The sequence below is a fragment of the Prionailurus bengalensis genome, chromosome C2 (genome assembly GCF_016509475.1).
Source record: "Prionailurus bengalensis isolate Pbe53 chromosome C2, Fcat_Pben_1.1_paternal_pri, whole genome shotgun sequence".
Lineage (NCBI taxonomy): Eukaryota > Metazoa > Chordata > Mammalia > Carnivora > Felidae > Prionailurus > Prionailurus bengalensis.
In genome coordinates, this window is record NC_057350.1 from 59,044,245 (window position 1) to 59,067,415 (window position 23,171).

Genomic DNA, 23,171 nt, shown 5'->3' on the forward strand with positions numbered 1-23,171 from the left:
ATTTGCTTGCTGTACATATGTGCACATTTCTGTGACTATATGGTTCTGTAATCCAATTGCTGTGTCATATATATATGTTCAAATTTAGAAGCTTCTGCCTACCAATTTTCCAAAGTGTTTCGTTACTTTACACTCTCACTCTGATGTTCCAGTTGTTCCACATGATGGCCTACAGTTGGTATTGCCAGTTAAAAACCATCGGGTATTCTGGACATAAGCCCTTTGTTGGATATATTTGTTTTGAAAATATCCCCTACCTTTTTGTGGCTTGTCTTTTAATTCTCTTTTCTTAATAAAGAGAAGTTCTCAATTTTTGTGTTACTGAAATCCAGTTTTCTATCATGTTTAAGAAATCTTTGCCTATGCCAATATCATACAAATTATCTTATATTACCTTCTAGAAGTTTATTGTTTTACCTCTTACAGTTATGTACAATCCATCTAAAATTGATTTTTTCGTGTGTGGTGTGAGATAAGAGTTCAGGTTCATGAATGAAATAGGTTGAAGAACAGAAAAACACAAGAACTGCTGAGCCAAAGTTAAAACTAAAGTGGAGAGATATGTTAATAGATTGTCAATATTACTAAGATGTCAGTTGTCTCTAAATTGACATACAGGCTTCTTGGAATCCCAATGAAAAGTTCATTAGGTTATTTAATGGAAATTGACAAGTTGATTCTAATGTTTATTTGAAAATACAAAATGCCAAAACTAGTCAAAATAATCTTGAAGAAAAGAGCAAAAGCTGGAAAATACATAAAATCAGATATGAAGATTTATTATTAAGTTCCAGTATAAGATGGTGTGATATACATTGAGAAAGATTCAATGACAGATAAATAAAACGATGAAACAAGAATCCAGAAACTCATCAACACATACACAGTCATTTAATTCATGAAATACTCCACTGAAGTTTAATAGGGTATGATAATCATTTCTATAAATGAGGTTGAGTCAATTGATTACCCATATAGGAACAAAATGTTAATTATTTTTTTAAGAGAAAGAGAGGAGTGTGAGTGGGGGAGGGCTAGAGAGAGAGGCAGACACAGAATCAGAAGCAGGCTCCAGGCTCTGAGCTGTCAGCACAGAGCCTGATGTGGGGCTTGAACTCATGAACCGTGAGATCATGACCTGCGCTGAAGTTGGACGCTCAACCAACTGAGCCACCCAGGCGCCCTGGAAAAAAATGTTAATTTTAACCTAGCATTGTTATGTAAGGCATTCTAGACACCCTTAACAGTAGAGAATAAACTAAGGGTTGATGGAGGGATGTGGGTGGGGTGATGGGCTAAATGGGTGATAGGTATTAAGGAGGGCACTTGTGTTGAGCACTGGGTGTTATATGTAAGTGATGAATCACTAAATTCTACTCCTGAAACCAATGTTACATGATAGGTTAACGAACTAGAATTTAAATAAAAATATGAGGGGTGTCTGGGTGGCTCAGTGGGTTAAGCATCCAACTTCGGCTCAGCTCATGATCTTACAGTTCGTGGGTTCAAGTCCTGCATCAGGCTCTGTGCTGACAGCTCAGAGGCTGGAGCCTGCTGCAGATTCTGTTTCCATCTCTTTGCTCCTCCCCCACTCATGCTCTCGCTCGCGTGCGCTTTCTCTCTCTCGAAAATAAATACGTGTTAAAAAAATTTTTAAAAAAAATTTGAAAGAGAGAGAGAGAAAACCCTTAATGTTAAAACCCCCTAATAAACTGGTATGATTTTGGTATGATTTTTTGCTCAATCAATCAATCAATCAATAACATTGGTTTGGGTTATTATTTCTATTTTCTACAGAGTAAACTTTTCCCATAATCAGGTATATCGGTCTTAGTGTTTTTTTTTTTTTCTTCTTGTTTATTTATTTATTTAGAGAGAGAGAGGGAGAGAGAGAGAGAGACTGATGCGGGTCTTGGACTAAGGATGATGAGATTATTCCCTGAGCTGAAATCAAGAGTCTGACACTTAACTCACTGAGCTACCCAGGTGACCCCAGTCTTAGTTGTTGTTTTTTTTAGAGAGAGAAAGGGTATGAGAAGCAGAGAGAGATGGGGAGAGAATCCCATGAGGGGCAGAGAGATAGAGAGACAGAGAGAGAGGGAGAGTGAGAGAGAGAGAGAGAGAGACAGGGCTCACTCAAAGCGGGGCTCATGCTCACCAGAAGTGGAGTTTGAGCTCACCCAATTTGGAGCTTGAACTCACAAACCATTGAATCATTACCTGAGCTAAAGTCAAATGCTTAACTGACTGAGACACCCAGGTGCCTCATCATTCTGCTCTATTTAAATCCATTTTCTCATAACCTCAGTTAGCATTGAACACTGACTCCCCTCCCACACCATTATTGCTGATTTAATGGGCAAAATGTGGTATGTATTAATAATTCAGTTTCTATTTCCTTAGTTACTAGAGATGTCAAATATCTTTTCAAACACTCATTAACAACTTTTCTTTTTGCCTGTGAAATGCCTGTTTCATATTCTTCTCTCACTTTCTATAGGATTCTTTGTCATTGATTTGTGGGAACTTTTTAGGCATTATTGCTATCACTACTTTGTGTGTAATTAAGAAAAAATTTTTTAATGTTTATTTATTTTTGAGAGAGACAGAGAGAGAGTGCCAGCTGGGGAGGGGCAGAGACAGAGGGAGACACAGAATCTGAAGCAGGCTCCAGGCTCTGAGCCATCAGCCGAGCCCGACGCAGGGCTCGAACTCACAGACCGCGAGATCGTGACCTGAGCTGAAGTCGGACGCTTAACCGACTGAGCCACCCAGGCGCCCCAGAATTTTCTTCTTTTTTAAAAGGCTGAATAGTATTCCATTCTGAGTATATACCACATTTTGCTTACCCATTCATCCATCAGTGGACACTTTGATTGCTTCTTTTTCTTAGCTAGTGTAAACAATGCTGCTGGAGTGCTATCAACAATAGCCAAATTATGGAGAGAGCCCAAATGTCCATCAATTGATGAATTGGTTGAGAAGATGTGGTATATACATATACAATGGAATACTACTTGGTATGAAAAAGAATGAAATCTTGCCATTTGCAACAACGTGGATGGAACTAGAGGGTATTATGCTAAGTGAAATAAATCAGAGAGATATATGATTTAACTCATATGTGGAATTTGAGAAACTTAACAGATGAACATAGGGCAAGGGAAGGAAAAATAAGATAAAAACAAAGAGGGAGACAAGCCATAAGAGACTCTTAAATACAGAGAACAAACTGAGGGTTGATGGGGAGGATGTGGGTAGGGGGTGGGTTAAGTGGGTGACTGGCATTAAGGAGCACTTTTTTGGGATGAGCACTGGGTGTCATATGTAAGAGATGAATCATTGGGTTCTACTCTTGAAGCCAAGACTACACTGTATGTTAACTAACTTGAGAATAAAAACAAAAACAAAAACAAAGGAATGCCGCTGGGATCTCTTTGAGATCCTACTCTCAGTTTTTTAAAGTATATTCTCAGAAGTGGAATTGCTAAAACTTAGGGAAATTCTTCATAAGTGCCATACTGTTTTTCCCAGTGGCTGTACCATTTTACATCCCCACCAATGATGTACAGGGTTTTGGGTTTTGGTTTCTTTGATGATACTCATCCTAATTGGTATGAAGATTTCATTGTAGTTTTGATTTGCATTTCCTTAATAATTAATGGTGTTAAGCATCTTTTCGTGTGTTTATTGGTTATTTGTATATCTTTTTTGAAAAAAATATCTATCCAAGTCCTTTGCCTATTTTTGAATTGAGCTGCTTGGTTTTTGTTGTTGACTTTCAAGAGTTCTCTATATATTCTGTATATTAATTCCTTATCCAATACATGATTTGCAATATTTTCTCCTATTCTGTTTGTTGCATTTTTATTTTGGTGATAGTGCCTTTTGATGCACATGAAGGTCATAATGTACATTTTTTTAAATTTTCTAATTTTCATGAAGTCCACTTTTTCTATTTTTTTCTTTTGTTGCCCGTGCCTTTGGTGTCATTTTAATAACTTATTGTCAAAAACAGTATCATGAAATTTTGCCCTCTATTTTCTTCTAAGAGTTTTACAGTGTTAGGTCTTACATTAGGTCATGGGTTCATTTTGAGTTAATTTTTGTAAATGGTGTCAGGTAGGGGTGCAACTTCATTCTTTTGCATGAGGATATCCAGGTTTCCCAGGAACGTCATATAGTTGGATCATGTTTTTTGTCTATTTTGCCAATCTTTGTGTTTTGTTTGGAGAGTCAAATCCATTTATATTTAAAGTAATTACTTATAAGGGAACAGTTACTTCCATTATTTTACTATTTTTCCTACATATAGCTTTTTGTCCTTTATTTCCTACATACTGGCTTCTTTTGCACGTAGGGTTTTTTGTTTTGTTTTGTTTTGTTTGTTTGTTTTTGTTTTGTTTTGTTTTTTGTTTTTTTTTGGAGTGAAACACTTAAATTCCTTTCTCATTTATTTTTTGGGTATATTCTTTGTTATTTACCTTTTAATTTCCATGATGATTACATTTAACACCCTAGAGTGTAGTACTCTAATTTAAATGTATATCAGCTTAACTTTCATGACATATAAAACTCTGCTCCTTTAATAGTTCCATCCACATTCCTTTCTGTTGTTACAAATTTATATCTTTATACGTTGTGTGTCCAAAATATATATGTTTTTAAATGTGTAGTCTCTTATATGATGTAGGAAACAACATATAGACTTACAAGCCAACATTATCATAATGTTAGCTTTTAGACTAATAATTGTTTCAAATGTTCTAGTCTCTTAATCGTGTAGAAAACAAAAAAAAGTGGAGTTGCAAAAAAAATTATTACAATAATATTATCTTTTATCATTGCCCATGTAGTTATCTTTACTAAGATCTTTATTTCTTCATATGGGTTCCAGTTATTGTCTGCCCTTTCAATCTGTAGGGCTCCTTTTAACATTTCTTTCAGGGAAGATCTAGTCATAATAAACTCCCTCCACTTTTGTTCATCAGGGAATGTCTTAATTTCTCCCTCACTTCTGCAGGACAGTTTTGCTGGATATAGGATTTTTGGTTGATAGTTTTTTTTTCTTTTAGCACTTTGAATATATCAGCCTGCTTCTTTCTGATCTCTGAAGTTTCTGATGAGAAATATGATAATAATTGTATTGAGGATTGCTCATGTGTGATGAGTTGCTTCTCTGTGGCTGATTTAAAAATTTTCACTTTGTCTTTTGACAGCTTGATTACAATGTATCTAGGTGTGGGTTTTTTTGAGTTCATCCAACTTGGAATGTATTGACCTTCTTGAATGTTAATATTTATGTCTTTCGTCTAATTTGGGAAGTTTTCAGCCATTATTTCTTCAAATATTCCCTCTGTCCCTATCTCTCTCCTTGTGAGATTCCCACGGTGCATATGTTGGATCGCACAAGTCCCTTAGATTTTGTTCACTTTTCTTCAATCTTTTTCTTTATGTTCCTCAAATATGATAATTCCCGTTGTTTTGTCTTCAATGTGACTGATTTTTTTTCTACATGTTCAAATATGCCTTTCAGTTCTTGCCACATAAGTGTTATATATTTAATGTTAGGTTCACACTTAAGGATTTAGTTTTTAATTAATACTGTGAATAGAATATTTTTCTATATTGTCTTTAGTTGGGGAAGAATTTTGAATGTTGATAGTATTTCTGAATATTCTATAATTTATCTTATTAAGCCTATATTATTAGGCTTAACATATCTTATTAAGCCTATTAATTCTCTAGGATTTTAAATTAAACCATCAACATATAATAACTGTCTTTTCCTTTTCCCCAAAATTTTATCTCTCAATTTCCTTTTTTTTTTCTTGACCTGGCTAAGACTTCTTTTTCCTGACTTTAAATGGTATACTTATAAGTGTTTTGACAACTAATATTATGTTCGTTTTAAATTTTTAATAGAAACTCTTTATTGGATTAAAGATGCTATTTATTAGTCTTGTAAGAATTTTAAAAAATATTTTGAACAATGAATTTTGTCAAATGTTTTTTTCTTCTTTTTAAATCTTTGAATAAGTTCTGTAGCTATTTTATGAGCTAAAACCTTCTTAGTCATAGTATATTACTTACTAATATATATTTAATATATAATATATATTACTTACTAATATATTACTTACTAATAATATATGCTTACTAAACTTTTAATATGTTACAAGATTCAATTAGCTACTATTATGTTTAAAAGTTTTGTATATGTATTCACAAGCATAATAGCTTTTGGATTTTTTTTTATACGGTTCCCAATTGGGGAATAAATTTTCTACTTATGGAATTAGTGGGACCCTCTATATTTTTATATGTCATGGTACTAATAAATAACTTAGAGAAAGTAAATGTAGTTATTTTTCACCCTATAGTTGGTTGTTCTTATAAATCATGGAATTCTATGGGAAAAGCTGTTTTGGTGGCACAGATAATTCCCAGGAAAATATTGATACCCACTCTAGCCTAGTGAGGAGTAGTTTTATCATACCCCTGATTTGGGAGCAAAGCATAGAAAGAGATGGTCCCTCACTTTGGCAAGAAATGGAAAGAAAAGCTGACCACTGGAATTCAAGAAGGAAATGCTTTATGGTATGTGCTTTTCTTTAGACAATTATTTTAATGTGGATATTCATATACCAGAGATGGTCTGTAATGGAAAATCAAAAGTAGGTTTGAAGATCATGGATGACTATATATCAAGAAAGTATATTTGTTTTTAAAATATGCTACCTTACCTTATTAATTTCAGAACCTTCGATTTTATGAATAATCCCTTTTGACCTAAAAACCTTAACAATTTCTCTAGCCAAATTGAGCATGACATTAATCTCCTCCTTTGTTTTCATAGTAATAGCAATTTCTGGGTGATCATACTCTAAGTAGCCTGAAAAATAACACAATATTTTCAGAAAAAATAAGAACATTATTTAAATATTTCATGTGGACAATAAGCTCAATATTTTTGCTCTAAATCCATGGAGTACAACCCTCAACACAGAGAAATATATCTCTCCCTGATGAGTCCTCTGCAATCAATCATAATTCACCAGCAGCAACATAGTTCTGTTTACCATTTTCTTGTCGGCTTGTACTTAACACCTATGCCCACGAGGAAGGGCAGACAGCCCCAGTCGTAGGATTAGCAATTACACTGATCCACTTGCATGGAACACTGAGAGGCTCTTCTGGTTTCTAGGTCTGAGGTTTATGTACCGCTTTTCCATTCTGTTTGAATTAGCATTTTTGACTACAAACTGTGCACTTAGATATGGCTTCTGATTAAGTCCTCTCATTCATCCTGGGTCATTGCCCACCCAGCATGCCTGTGCGTCTAGATGACTCACCCATCTATGCTCTTCTGCCTGTCTTATCTGGATTCCTAAATGCCCACAGAGTTTCATTCACTTAGATTCTACATTTGGGCTTTTCCTTGGTGATGACTTCTTGTCTGGCTTGATGACTATCTGCCTTGCAAGATCTCTCAAGTCCAGTTCCATTCTCATGCTTGCTGTACCCTTTTATTGCCCACCATCTGGTATCAACCCCCCTCCTTCTCCTCACACATGAACACTATACTATAAGAGTGTGTCTGTCCCACTTCCAGTATTAATCCTCTACTAGGAGCATGACGTGGCATGACTCAGGGAATAAGCTGGTGCCATATTTAGGCATAGGGCCTTCCAGGAGACATATCAGAGATCTGTGAAGCTCGGTTGTGATTTAAACTTATAAAACTAAATCTTCACATGACAACTCTATGGCAAGTGGAGAGAAAAAGTAACTTTTCCCCCTGTATTGCTCAGGGAGGTATATGTACTTTTGGTTTGGAAGAAAATAGAATTTATAAGGTGATAATAGTGTGTATAAACATGCAGTGCTAATGTGTTTCCTTTAAAGAGGAATTAAAAGGTCTTCATTGGGGTATAGGGCAGAAAGAACAAGCGTGGAGAGGTAATATTACACTAAACCCATGCAGCCAAAGATACGATCATGTTGATTGTTAAAGTTACTCACTTTATTATTAGTAATAAATAGGTTGCCTTAACAATCGGTTTAGTTGTCAAAACAACTGCCTTTCAGAAGTAATGATAATAAGAGATGGCTGTGCTTAATCTTTAGAACGAGGGTTACCTACCTAGCTCTTTCAGAGCATGTCCTGTATTCTTCATTATCCTCCTTAATAATATCTACGAAATAAAAGAAGCATTATCCCCATTGGAAAACAAGCTGTTATAAAATGTTTTTACATTTGCAGCTGATGGATTTTTAACCCAATAACTTGAAAGAAAAATATGATGGGGAGCTTTTTAAGGATTAGAACTGAGTTTTGTGCAATAACCTTAATTTGCTCCAGGAAGAGTGGTAGAGAGAGTAAAAAGTGGCATAACAGGTTGATTTTGAGAAGCCTGAAGGCAAGTCATATTTTTTTTCTCTAAAAGTAACTTGCTTTAGGTTACTATTGATTCTGAAAAACACACACATGGTAGATATTTTCCTCTTCAATGTTATTAAAGCCTCTAAATTGGGGATACAGGGGAAGCTTTCAATCTTAAGTGAGGTAAAATGTTTGGCCAAGCTGTGTGAGAGCAGTAGGGACTAAAACCAGACAACATCTTAGAGATTCAGGTCCTTTTATATTTCCTACTGTGTCTTCTCAAATTCCAGGGCTAAATATCCTTTTCCAGGTTAGAAAAGGTAACAAAATTCAGGAAAACAGTTTGATTTATTTATTTTTTTATGTTTATTTATTTTGAGAGAGACAGAGACAGCATGAGCAGGGGAGGGTCAGAGAGAGAGGGAGAGAGAGAATCCCAAGCAAGCTCCTCATTGTCAGCTCAGAGCCTGATGTGGGTCTTGAAGCATGAACCATGAGATCATGACCTGAGTAGAAACCAAGAGTCGGATGTTCAACTGACTGAACCACCCAGGCACCGCCAAGAAAACAGTTTTAAAGTTCCAGGTGATAAAGAAAGGAAAGATACTTTTGTGTTCTACTACATATCATCAGTTCAATTTTCCTGACTATCGAGATTTGGGTACATTACACAGAATTTAGATGTTCTAAATTGCCTTGAAAGGTAAATGTTTCACATAGCTGACAAACTTGTGAGAACATAGTGTTAATCTGCCTCAGTTAAAACAGTAAAAAACAAAATCTAGGGGGTGTCTGGCTGGCTCAGTCAGTAGAGCATGCAACTGTTGGAGCCACACATTGGGTGTAAAGCTCACTAAAAAAAAAATAAATAAAAAAGGAAAGAAAAAAGAAAAGGAAAAAGAAAAGAAAGAAAAAAGAAAACTAAAATCTAGAACTTAGGCCCTAGAATTCTCTTTGCTGTTTACTACCTATGTGACTTTGAGCATAATCATTCAACCTCTCTTGGCTACCCACCCCCCCCTTAACTGTGTAATGAAAGAATTAGACAAGGTTTCCTTCTAGATGAGTTATTATTACTCTTCCCAGTTTCCAGATCCCCATCCTTTGCTTCTATTACTATTTACCGTGGGGAAATGAGGCATATAGACAGGAGGGGAGCCTTTGGGAACTATGAGGAAGTTCTGGTTGATCAACACTGCCATCACGTCTCATCCTCCAGTGTTTCCTGTTGAGCACAGCTATAGCTGAAAGATCCTGCAACTTGGATCAGGAGGGAACTACCCACTGCACACAGGCTTCACAAGAGCTTCCACAAGAATGAAAAGGTGGGTTGCAAAAGCCTCATGACTTGCTACTGTGGCACAGACATTTCAGTAAGGAGGCATTTGAGTAATACAGGTGTAGACTAGTCTAAGTTTTTACAGAAATCACTCAGGGAATCAGGAGTCAGGGACCACACCTACACATAGAGACAGAGAACATAATGGGTGGGGCAATGGAGGGACTGGAGGAATAAACCCTCTCCTTAGTATTTAAAGTTTTTCTCACCTGTTTAACTTGCTTAGAACTTGAAATTTGATCAATTATAGTCATTATGTCTGCTTCACCTTGGATATAACCTTTTAGTATAGCATATTTAAAGGATAGCTGATGACTCATCTTTTTATCTATTATTTGCAGCAACTTGGGGGTTATGAGCTGAAAAAAGCAGAACCACTATTTAACATAAATTGTATACATTTAGTTAATTATATGTCTATTAGTTTACCTAAAGTAGATAATGCTAAGAAATAACATTCTTTCAATGGTAACTATAGTAACCTGTCGAGGTTCTTAGTTATTTTATTCATGATAACTTTATAACTTCATGACTACAGCTATTTCCTAGTAACTAATAACGTTGGGCACCTATGTGAAGTGATGACTTTACTCTTTACTTATGTCCCTTATAGAGAACTGGATGTTATTTTCAACTGGCTTAACTTCTTGGAAAACAAAGCAATTAATCTTTTGGGCTTAATTCAAAAAATGTCTATAAAGTATTGCTATTTTACCTGCAAAATCTCCTACTAATCTTCTTGCTAGAAGGTTTATTTGGGGGTTAGAACCCACCACAATTATGCTTCTTGTGTGACCCCACCATTAACTTCTCGTTGTTTCTTTGCTGAGGTTTACATTTCCAGATTATCTCTTACCACTGAGCAATCCCCTCACTTCAGTAGAGTTGGCTATTTCTGGTGTCCTGTCTGTGCTCCATAACCTCCATAGTCTGCCTTCCAACCACCTGCCATTAATCCTAGAAGAGCTAGTTTATGTTCATCTTTCAAGATTCAGTTCAAGTATCACAAGTATCACCTAATAAAGGAAGTCTTTTTTTTTTTTAATCTCATTAGCATTGTGTACAGACTCTCTTTTGCACTTGTATATTCTACAATATAACATTGGAACATCTAGATGACATAGCATTTCCCTTCTACAATGAGTTCTCTGGGGGTAGAGAGTACAGATAATTTGTCTTTATGTTCCAAGGACTATCGTCTGACATAAGATAAGAGTTCAGAGTTTCCTGAATATATATACAAACTTTTCTTAAGTTGTTTACCAGTTTTTTTCATTTAAAATATTTGATAGACTCTGCGTATCTTCCCATCAGAAAGAATTAAGTAGTCACTGAATACACTTTACTTGCCTTCCTTAGGTCAAATTGCACACTAGCATTACTTACGGTCTCATTTAGTAGTAAAACTGGAAAAGCTACGAGTTGCATACTTTTAGACCTAGTTATTTCTCTTGGTAGCATAATTATTTTTTAAGCATATATAAGAAAACTTTAAATGTAAAGATTCTAACCTATTAGTTTTATTTCTAGATGAACTATGTTTTACTTAGCCTTGTATCTCTCACAGTGCTTGTGTGTGTATATACCTTATTTGTGTATGAAGAGAGAGAGAGGTGGTGAGAGAGAGGGAGAGTATATCTGTATCCATATACACACTTCATATGCTTTGTGATGAGTGAGTTTCATGTCATTGAAATAACTGTATAGAAAAAATATCATACTTGTCATAGAAAGGTGTATTAGACAATCAAAGGTCATTTTGATGCTGTGATTTTATATTACTATGAATTTATATAACATGAAATGTGCATTTTTTGGTTTTGTGATGTGTATGAATTTATACTATTTGTTTTGTCACTGTGAATGGTTTGCATGGTTGTTTTGTTGATTTTATACCAGGTATCTATACCAGGTATCTATAAAAATATACATAATTTTGGGGTTAGTTTATATTTACATTAATACGGAATTTGTCGTGTACTCTCTATTCAAGGAAAAGGTGTGATGAACATTTCTATACTTTCATATGCTAAGTAAACTACAAATATAATTTGCATACTCATAAAACACTGTTACAAAATTTAATTTGTGAAAGGGATATAACATTTGAAATATAAACATCATTCCAATAGAAAGTGGAAGCCATAAAACTAGTAAACTTTAGTCCATATGTCATGAAGCAGTCATTAGAATTTGAAAATGAATGATTTTATAGTTCTTTACCTTTAAAATACGTAGTATGCGAAAAAATCGAACAATTTTAAAAAAGATTACAGTTTGAATAAATTCAAAAGTATAAGTAATGTAATTTGTCTCAATAAGAATTACATCTATGATGCCAACTAATGTAATTGTCAACTCAAATAGATTCCAGGTATGTGAAAAATATTCCTTCCTCATTGCAGCCATCTGTTGATTTAAAAAAAAACAACACATTATCTTGTTTGTTTTTGCTTTTACTGCAACATTTTCTACAATAACTGAAATATCACTCATTAGGTTTTTTTCTCTGATCTACCTTAAGACTACTTGTCTGAAATACTAGTAAATAATCATATTAACTTGAAATTAAAATGGTTGGAATATTGAAGCATCCATTCCAAGGGGGAAAATATTCAAAATTCCCTACTATTTTGTGACAGTTCATTCTTTCATTGCTTCTTTGTTTCAGAAAACCTACTATAGCTAAAAGAATGGGAAGTATTAAAAACGACTGGATTCAAGCCTGGGAAATTGGATTTCCAGTGGAATTTTGAAGGGAGAATAGGCTTACAGAAGATAAGTTTGTTAAGAATATGCTGTTTGAGATGTTTGCACAGTATTTTGTTGGGGAGATCCAGTCATCAGTTGTCCATATGATCTGAGGTTCTTGATAAAATCTGAGCAGGGAACTGAATTGGGAAGTCATTAGACTATAAATGGTAGTTGATGCCAGGGAAATGAATGAGATAGGCATGGTGTGTGAAGCTCTTTATTCTTTACGTCCACATCTCCTATCTCATATTCCATATCCTTCATGCAAATCTAACACCTTTCCAATCTCCACGCTGACCAACCCAACCGTAAGCTCCAGTCACTGGGAGTGATGTTTCTTGTGGGCATCCTAGTGTTGCTTCTGACTTTTCCCTTATTTTTGTTCATCAAGCTATGTACTCACATACTCAACCTCCACTTTTCGATCCATATGACACAATACTATAATCAATTTGTGGGGGTTTATTTCCTCATTTTACAACTACCTTTATATTTGATTTAAAAATCAGATCATGAAATGTTTTTCAAGTTTACAGGGATATGTATCACTCTACCTATCTATCTGTTTATCTATCTAGTATTAAAAAAATAAAATGAACACTACTACCCTGCTAAGTTTAAGAACACTGCCAACACCTTTGAAACTCCCTTCAACACACACCATTTTGAAATTTATTTTTGCAAATACAAAATCAGTTCTTAAAGTATGGATGGTGGCTATTGAGTTGCCTTAAAAATTTACTTACCTTTAACGTTTTATTTATTTTTGAGAGATAGAGCGCGAGCAGGGGAGGGGCAGAGAGAGAGGGAGACACAGAATCTGAAGCAAGCTCCAGGCTCTGAGCTGTCAGCACAGAGCCTGATGCGGGACTCACACCCATGGACGGTGAGATCGTGACCTGAGCTGAAGTCGGATGCTAAACCAACTGAACCACCCAGGCGCCCCAAAAATTTACCTTTAAAAATTAAAGTTTATTTGTTTGAGAAGTGAAAGAGAATTTCACATACTCCTTTAGAAAATTGTGTGTAGCTAATGCTGAAAAATGAAGTTAGGGAATCTCTCTGTGAGACATACAGCATGTTCATGCACATACACACACACATACACACACAATTTTGGATTACCTTAAGTAGGGCCTCCATGATATAAAACGTAAGAAAAAGGTAGTTAGAATATTTTAATTCATGCTCATAGATATCATTTAATTCAGGTATCCAAGAAATTGTAATCGGAAACATATTCATCATTATCACAAGATATCCAGCATACTCAAATTCATTAGTAAATACGATTTTATGGCATGACTGAAGAAAGCAATGTCTGCAAAAAAAAAAGTTTTATCTGATAAAATAATTATACAGAATTATTTTCATTATATGCTCAGCTATGTTCTAATCATCTATAGCACAGAAGCCAGCTTAGTTCTGGGTAGGAACAGTCACTCCCTAACACTTTCTGGCATCCCACTTCAGATGCTGTCCTTTTAATTTCCTCCTCTGCTAAATGTCTTCAGGCTGATTTCCTTTCTTTTTCCCCCACCTTCGTCAACTATCATTCACTTTTACTTTTAATAGAAATACTTTTGGTCACAGATGGGAATAATGCAAACTGAAAGTATTTAAAAAAATCATAAAACAGGGGCACCTGGGTGGCTCAGTCAGTCAAGCCTCCGACTTCAGATCGGGTCATGATCTCATAGTTTGTGAATTCGAGTCCTGCATTGGGCTCTGTGCTGACAGCTCAGAGCCTGGACCCTGCTCCAGATTCTGTGTCTCCCTCTCTCAGTGCCCTCCCCCCCACCCCTTGCGGCCCCTGTCTCTCTGTCAAAAATAAATAAACATTGGGGTGCCTGGGGGGCTCAGTCAGTTAAGCCCCCGACTTCGGCTCAGGTCATGATCTCATGGTGTGTGGGTTCCAGCCCTGCATAGGGCTCTGTGCTGACAGCTTGGAATCTGGAGCCTGCTTGGATTGTCGCCTTCTGTCTCTGCCCCTCCCCCACTCATGCTCTGTCTCTTTCTCTTAAAAAGAAATAAACATTAAAAATAAACAGACAGGGGCACCTGGGTGGCGCAGTCGGTTAAGCATCCGACTTCAGCCAGGTCACGATCTCGCGGTCCGTGAGTTCGAGCCCCGCGTCAGGCTCTGGGCTGATGGCTCAGAGCCTGGAGCCTGTTTCCGATTCTGTGTCTCCCTCTCTCTGCCCCTCCCCCATTCATGCTCTGTCTCTCTCTGTCCCAAAAATAAATAAAAACGTTGAAAAAAAAAATAAAAAATAAAATAAAAAAAAAATAAACAGACAAATAAATAAACAAACATTAAAAAAAATCATAAAACAAAGTCAATCCCTTCCACCTTCCGGAGATGACTATGATTAATAGTTTGAATACTGTTCTAAATGTAATCATTATCTACAAACACAAAAGAAATTATATTATACGTTTTGTTCTGTAATTTTTTTTTCTTTTCTCTTAACAATGTGTCATGAGCATCTTTCTTTGTCAAGGCATAAAATCTGAGGGAAAAAAATCCCAGGAGGTGTGGTAGTAGAATATTATACATCCACACTTCACCAAAAAATGTAAATTCATGCATATGTTTTGAAAAATAGTTTCTGTACCAAGTATGCCAGGGAGTGGAACTGTGGATACAAGGATTTACTTATGTATTTTTATTTTTTCATTTTTCAAATAATATAATAATGCATTATATTGTTAAAACTCAAGTGACGTGATTAATCAGCTACTGAATTCAGATTAGGTAAGTAGTGGATCTCCCTACTCTCAGAGGTGGATCTGTATTACTCAGGACCTGAAACTTTTACAATTTGGGACTCTGAAGATGACATTAGGAATAAATTATAATCCTGTCTTCACATTCCCAGGGACCTCTAAAGCCTTTGGCAGTGACTGTGTGAGGGAGGAACCATGGAGGGAAGCCTTGTTAAAAGGTGCACTATTTACATGATTTGAAGAGAAACCAGAGTATAAGCGAAGCCTTGTCAAATTCTGCCCATCTCAGTTCTATCTCCAGAATGCTATTTTTACCTTTTTTAAACTTTCAGCTGTATCGAGGTATAATTAGATATAAAATTGTAGATATTTAAAGTGTACATCGTGGTGATTTCATGTATACATTGTGAAAAGAGTCCCCACACTAATGAATTAACATATCCATCATGTCCTATGATTACCTTCTGTGGGGGATGAGACCTTTCAGGTTCTACTCCTTTAACAAATTTCAACTATACTATTGAGGGTTTTCAGCTAGAGTCACCGTGTCTTATATCAGATTCTCAGACCCGATTCATCTTCTAGCTGAAAGTTTGTAACCTTTTACCATCCTTTCTTTATTTCTTCAACCCCTCAGCTGGTAACCAGGTAACCACTTTGCTATTCTCTATTTCTATGAGTTGATTTTTTTCATTTTTTTCTTTTGTATACTCAACACATTAGTGATATCATGCAGTATTTGTCTTTTTCAGGCTTATTTTCACTTATCATAATGCCCTTGACGTCAATCTGTATTGTTGCAAAAGGAAGGATTTCCTTCTTTCTCATGGCAAATAATATTCTCATATACCTTATTTTCTTCAATCAATCATACACTGATGGACAATTAGGTTATTTTCATATCTTGGCTACTGTGAATAATGTTGCATTGAACATGGGAGTGCAGATCTCTTTGATATCTTGTTTTTATTTCCCTTGGATATGAAAGGAGTTTTCACTGGATTGCTAGATCATATGGTAGTTCTATTTTGATTATTTTGAGGAATCTCCAAGCTGCTTTCCATAGTGGCTGCATCAGTTTACATACTTATCAACAGTGTACAAAGGTTCCTTTTTTTCCACATCTTTGCCAACATGTACTATCTCTTGTCTTTTTGATGATAGGCATTCTAACAGGTGTGAGGTGATATTTCGTTGCATTTTGATTTGCATTCCCCTGAGGAGTAGTGATATTAAGCACATTTTCAGGTATTTTTTTTTTTTACCATTTGTATGTCTTCTTTGGAAAAGTATCTGTTTATTTCCTCTGAGCATTATTTAATAGGGTGTTGTTTTGCTTTTTTATTGTTGTTGTTATTGAATTGTATGAGTTCTTTACACCTATCAGTTACTAACCCCTTATCAGATATATGATTTGCAAATATTTTCTCCCACTCCATAGTTTTTAATTTTGTTTTTTTCTGTGCAGAAGGTTTTTATTTTTTATTTATTTTAATTTTAAGATCACTTGTTTTATTTATTTTTTAATTAAAAAATATTTTTTAATGTTTATTTATTTTTGAAGGAGAGACAGAATATGAGCGGGGGCAAGGGAGTAGAGAGAGAGGGAGACACAGAATCCAAAGTGGATTCCAGGCTCTAAGCTGTCAGCACAGAGCCTGACATGGGGCTCAAATCCACGAGCCATGAGATCATGACCTAAGCCGAAGTCGGATGCTCAACTGACTGAGCTACCCAGGTGTCCCTATTTATTTATTTTTGAGAGAGAGAGAGAGAGAGAGAGAGAGCACATGCACACACATGAGTGGGAGAGGGGTAGAGAGAGAGGGAGAGAGAGGGAGAATCTTAAGCAGACGCCACGCCTATCCCCTGACTGTGAGATCATTGTGGCCTGAGCCAAAATCAAGAGTCAGATGCTTACCCAACTGAGCCACCCAGGAGACCATGTGCAGAAAATTTTTAGTTTGATGTAGTACCACTTGTTTACTTTTGGTTTTGTTGATTTTGTTTTTGGTGTCAAATCCAAAAAGTCATTGCCAAGACTGCTATCATGGAGTGTATCTCCCATGTTTTCCTCTGGGAGTTTTATGGTTTCATGTCTTACATTCAAGAATTTAGTCCATTTCAAGATTATTTTTGTGTATGGTGTCAGATAGTGGTCTAGTTTCATTATTTTTCATGTAGCTGTCCAGTTTTCCCAATGTCATTTACTGAAAAGACTGTAATTTCCTCATTGTATATCATTGATACACTCATCCCATCTATACACTTGGGGATTCAGGGAAATAACCACACAGTGGACTTGCTGGATTATTATGAAACAGACTGGGTCAGAGACTCCCATATATTATCTGGCCTAAAAGCTTCCTGTCTAACTTGAGAGCTATAACAACATTTCAAGCCTTTGGTATCAGTACCATTTCTAATGCCATATCCCATGGTCTTTAAAAAAGTCTGGGTATTCTTTTTTTAAAATTTTTTTAACGTTTATTTATTTTCAAGACAGAGAGAGACAGAGCATGAACGGGGGAGGGTCAGACAGAGAGGGAGACACAGAATCTGAAACAGGCTCCAGGCTCTGAGCTGTCAGCACAGAGCCTGACGCGGGGCTTGAACTCACGGACTGTGAGATCATGACCTGAGCCGAAGTTGAACACTTAACCGACTGAGCCACCCAGGCTCCCCAGGGTATTTTCTTTTTCTCAATGCAAAGTAACTCTGGTAAAGTGACTTAAAGGTCGATCTGAGAAAAGATTGAGGCAATATTTATCCCATGTGTTTGTGGTATTGCTGTAGATCTTTCTCAAGGGCTCTGGTTCTGAGAACTGACTCAGAAGGAAAGGGTGGGGAATCATGATCTTCCTTTGTAGTAGTTGATCTGATCCCTTTGCTCACCAGTTCTCTATCTTTAGAAAAGTCAAGTAAAATGTAGTTAACTATTTGTCTATATTGCCCTTTGACACACATTATTTGCTAACCATTCCCAGGTCAAGGTACTCTGACCGCTACTTCAGGTTTGCTGTCCACAAAAGAAAGTATGCTCACCTTGCTTCTGACACTTAAGTGCTGCCATCTGTCTTCTGCTATTCCCAAATCCTTTCGATACTGGTAAGATGAATTCCATGGCAGCCCCCACTACTGTCAACCGTGCCTTGCAGAAGACATCTATCATTGAGTTTCTCAGTGTTGCCTCGTGAAACTAAATGTCCTCTGGTCCTTTCCAGGGAGCAAAGTCATGTGGTGGGTCCTTCATTCTCATATAATGATCTAGTTAAATATTACAATTTTTATCATCTGCACTTCATTTACTGTAATTTATTGGCCTGGTCAAGCTTCAAAGAACCATCCCAAGAGTATAATAGTACTGGCTCCAAGTGTCCTTGGCAGAATGTTGAACCCTGAATCATCACGGATAAGACCACTATGCCAATACATTCTCCCCAATCTGGCCTTATGTTGTAACCTTGTGGTTCAATACCCTCAAGACCCATTCTCTTATATGTTCTACTAGTATTTGGTAGTATTAGTCAGGCCCTGTAATTCCTTCAGTAGATGAGTTGTAGTCTCCTAAAGAAGGCACTATAGGGGCGCCTGGGTGGCGCAGTCGGTTAAGCGTCCGACTTCAGCCAGGTCACGATCTCGCGGTCCGTGAGTTCGAGCCCCGCGTCAGGCTCTGGGCTGATGGCTCAGAGCCTGGAGCCTGTTTCCGATTCTGTGTCTCCCTCTCTCTCTGCCTCTCCCCCGTTCATGCTCTGTCTCTCTCTGTCCCAAAAATAAATAAACGTTGAAAAAAAAAATTAAGAAGGCACTATATTTTCCCCTCTAACCGTGTTGAGATCTTACCCGGGAAATTACCTTAGAAGCAATGAAAGGTGGCAGAGAATAACCTGGAAACAAAGAAAAACTTTACCTTGTGATATATTTGTGGGCACTGAAGGTGACAGAAGGCTACTATTCTCTAGCAGGAAAAAAGATGGCTCCTCTGCCAGGTTAGCGTATACACAAGCATGTGGGGGTTCAAGATCCTCAGCTCTATCCATCCAAGTGTTACCACTTTAGATCTCAGTGTCCTGACCTTTTTCTCTCAGAGCCCTCATACTGACACAGAAGCCTTGTCATTGCTCTAGGCATTTCTTTTTCTTCGTGCAGCTCTAGTTGCATCCCCTTAAAACAGATACACTATACCCACTTTTTGTTCGATTCGGAATCATTTAAGTTGAATTTTTAATTTTAAGAATTATGTGTGTTTTTGTATCCAGTTTCTTTCGGTGATTGGACTTGTTCACGTTTGTGATTCCATCACATATTTTTTACATATTTACATTATTGGAATGTTATTCAGCACTTAGTAATAAATGCTCCTATCTGGTAAGTACTTACCCAGTGCTAGTCCCTGGACTAGGTGCTTATAAACACACTATACATTCTTTCCCACAGTCCCAGGAGGAACAGAGGAGAACCCAACTGGCATACTTTGGTACCCATTGTGGGTCAGTTACCTTGTCAGAGGCCTTGCATATCAGCCTCTAGAATATGACACAGATGTTGAGAACTGAAAAGCTCATTCAGATAATAAATGGCAGAGACTGAGATTCTAAACCAAGCCATTGGGACTCCAGAATCTGCACTTCTTTGAGATGAATGATATTTAGAGACAGCCTACAGGGTACACTATCAATTATAGTTTTTAAAATCTCTCTTTCAAGTTTCATCATCAAAAATAATTACTCAGAAAGTTGTAGCTTTAGTCAGTATTGAAGGCTTAAAAAACTATAATATGAAAATATCTTTCTAGTATTTATTGAGCATGGTAGATTAAAGAGAGCCATATAACCTTTGATACTCTTATTGAGAAGAGGGGTCTATATTTCTTCCAGTTACATCTAAGAAAAGAAATAAAAGGCATACAAATTGGAAAAGAGGAAGCAAAATGATCTCTATTCATAGATGACATAGCCTCGTATATAGAAAATCCTAGCAAATTCACAAAAAAGCAGAAGAGCTAATCAATGCATTCAGCAAAGCCTCAGGATGCAAAGTTAATATACAAAAATCATATACTAGGAATGGACAATCCAAAAATGAAATTAACAGTTTCAGGGCACCTGGGTGGCTTAGTCAGTTAAGCATCCAGCTCCTGGCTTTGGCTTAGGTCATAATATTGCAGTTTGTGAGTCTGAGCCCCACATAGGGCTCTGTGCTGACAGTGTGGAATGTGCTTGGTATTCTCTCTCTCTCTCCCTCTCTCTGCTCCTCCCCTGCTCATGCCCTCTTTCTCTCTCTCAAAATAAATAAATAAAGTAAATAAATAACTTAAAATTAAAAAAAAGAGAAAGGTTTCATTTATAATAGCATCAAAAAGAAAAAAAATATGTAGGATTAATTTTAACCAAAGATTTCTTTGCCAAAAACTACAGGATATTCCTGAAAGAAATTAAAGACCTAAATAAATGAAAAGTCACCTCAAGTTCATGATTTGGAAACCTTCATATTGTTAAGATGGCAATACTGCAGATTCAGTGCAAAATCCCTATGAAAGTCTCAATGCCATTCGGTTTTGTTTTTTGCAGAACTAAGCACATCGTAAAATTTATATGGAACTACCTACATCATTACGTCAATCTTGAAAAAGAGAGTAAATTTGATAGATTTATATTTACTGATCTTGAAATTTTATAACAGCTATGGAGCAATTTGGTCGTTCCTCAATAAATTAAACATAAAATTATGATATGCTCCAGCAATTTCATTCCTAGGTGCACACCCAAAAGACGGAAAGCAGGTATTCAAATACTTGTACATAAATGTTCGTAGCAGCACTGTTCACAATAACCAAAAGGTGAAAACAACCCAAATGTTCATCAATGATGAGTAGATAAAGAAAATGATATATCTGTACAATTAAGCCATAGGAAGGAATAAAGTCTTGATACATGCTACAAAGTGGATGAAACTCATGTTACTGATACATTCTACCATGTGGATGAAAACATTGTGCTGAGTGAAAGAAGCCAGAAACAAAAATCTATGTATTGTATGATTATAATTATATGAAACATTCAGAACAGGTAAATTCATAGAGACAAAGCAGACTTGTACTATGCAGGAGCTGGGGAGCAGGGAGATTGAGGAGTAACTAATGAGTGCTGAATTTACACTGGATGCAATAAAAATGTCACGGAATTTGATAGAGATGATGGTTGCCAAACATTGTGAATGTACTAAGTAACACTGAATGATACACTTAAAAATGGTTAATCTTGTTATGTGAAGTTTACTTCCATAATAAAAAAAGTTGTTATACTGTTTCTTTTTTTCTTCAAGTAATTTTTTGTATGTATGTAAGTAATTTACCTATAAACTACCCCCAAATATTTTCCAATTTATTCAGGATATAATTTAAAAAAGTTTGTAAAATATTTTATTTTTAAGTAATCTCCATACCCAATGTGGGTCTTGAACTTACAACCCTGAGATCAAGAGTCACATGCTCTATGGACTGAGTCAGCCAGGTGCTCCCAGGATATAAATTTAAAAAATTAAAAGGGAATTTAAAATCAATATAATAGCTCTTCTAGTAAGATTTAAAATCACTTACCTTGATGGGATCCCTTTTTCCTTTTTAGTATTGTACACCCAATTGAGCAATACTTTTCTAATAAAGGCAAGAAGTTTTTTGCTTTCAGAATAAGTCTTTATTGTCTCAGGACTCATATACCTGGGGAGGGGGGGAAACAATCATTAAATATGCTTTAAAATTTGGGGGATAGATATAATGTAGTATTATCAGAAAGTAGCAAGGCAATTTTGTCAATTGATAACTGGGATTAGGGCACTCTCATGAGCATAGGTCCAAGTCACAAAGTTGTAGATACAAGTAGATATATAATTATGAATTTAGATTGTGGGGCTCACTCATTAGAGTATAAAAAACCCAGAGAAACATGGTTTATAATGGAGAGGTCAAGGTTCGGGGAAGGAAAGAATAACACGATTTAAATATTTGGAATTCAAATACATCCAGGCTTTCATGTTGGATCCTCCATTACCTAGTGAAGTAATAAACAGATTACCTCACTAACCTGTTTGCTCTATAAAATAGATGTAAAAATATTCATGCCAGTTGGGGATAATTAAATGAGAAAGTAGATATGAAACATCCAGCCTGTCTCACACATCCTCTTATTCCTTTGATTTTACCTTCTGGGCAGGTAGTTGGGAAACTTAGGGGGAATATACACGTGGTGGGTAAAGAGTTATGGGTACTTAGGAAAATCAGTGGTCATAAAACCCCAAAAGACAATTTGGTAGCATGTATCCCATTGTCTCCAGGTTTCTTCTGGCTTTTTATTGAGGCAGCTCAGATCTATATGCTGTGATTTGGTCTTGCTTAGGCAAGTCCCTTGGTTTTCATTATCTTCACATCAGAAAGAGGATAGGGTTTTGTCTTTGGGTCTGAAGCCCCACTTTAAAATATGCCTTAAATAGAAGGGCATTGGTGACTTGCATTCAAAGGTGTACCTTGTCCCTCCTCTTGATTATACTGTTCTTACTCTGAAATTTGAGCAATTTCTCTGCTGCAAGGATACAGACATAATTGAAAAGATAAAGTCACTGAATTCTTTGTGATTCAATAAAATAATGTAGCAATTACATGGAAAATCACCAACATATATAGGACTTGATTTGTTCCTAATCTTAAAAATATTTATTGAATGTATTATGTTTGCTAAAAGCTGGGGAGAAACCATAAACGAATACGGATCTCTGCCCTTAAGGATCCAGCAGATAAGTGGAGTAAAACATGAAAATAACAATTGTAGTGAGGGGCAGTAAGTGTTGCTGGGGAGATGATAAACAGTGGGGCACTTTGGATCCATAAAATGGGGGGCATTTAATACAGTCTTGGGGAATCAGGAAACCTTCCTGAAGGAATTAATGACTCAATTAAGATCTGGTCAT

General features: G+C 36.3%; 1 protein-coding gene across 2 annotated transcripts in view; it reads right to left on the reverse strand.

Annotated features, from left to right (window-relative positions):
- The window catches only part of SLC9C1 (solute carrier family 9 member C1), a 109,015-nt gene that overhangs the window by 25,183 nt on the left and 60,661 nt on the right, over positions 1-23,171 (reverse strand). For both annotated transcript variants that reach the window (XM_043594166.1, XM_043594167.1), the window contains 6 exons: positions 21,808-21,927; positions 13,605-13,800; positions 11,949-12,134; positions 9,935-10,084; positions 8,147-8,198; positions 6,747-6,895 (listed from right to left, as the gene is read on the reverse strand). In XM_043594166.1, coding sequence (XP_043450101.1) covers positions 6,747-6,895; positions 8,147-8,198; positions 9,935-10,084; positions 11,949-12,134; positions 13,605-13,800; positions 21,808-21,927 — 853 coding nt within the window. The remainder of the gene's footprint in view (positions 1-6,746; positions 6,896-8,146; positions 8,199-9,934; positions 10,085-11,948; positions 12,135-13,604; positions 13,801-21,807; positions 21,928-23,171) is intronic.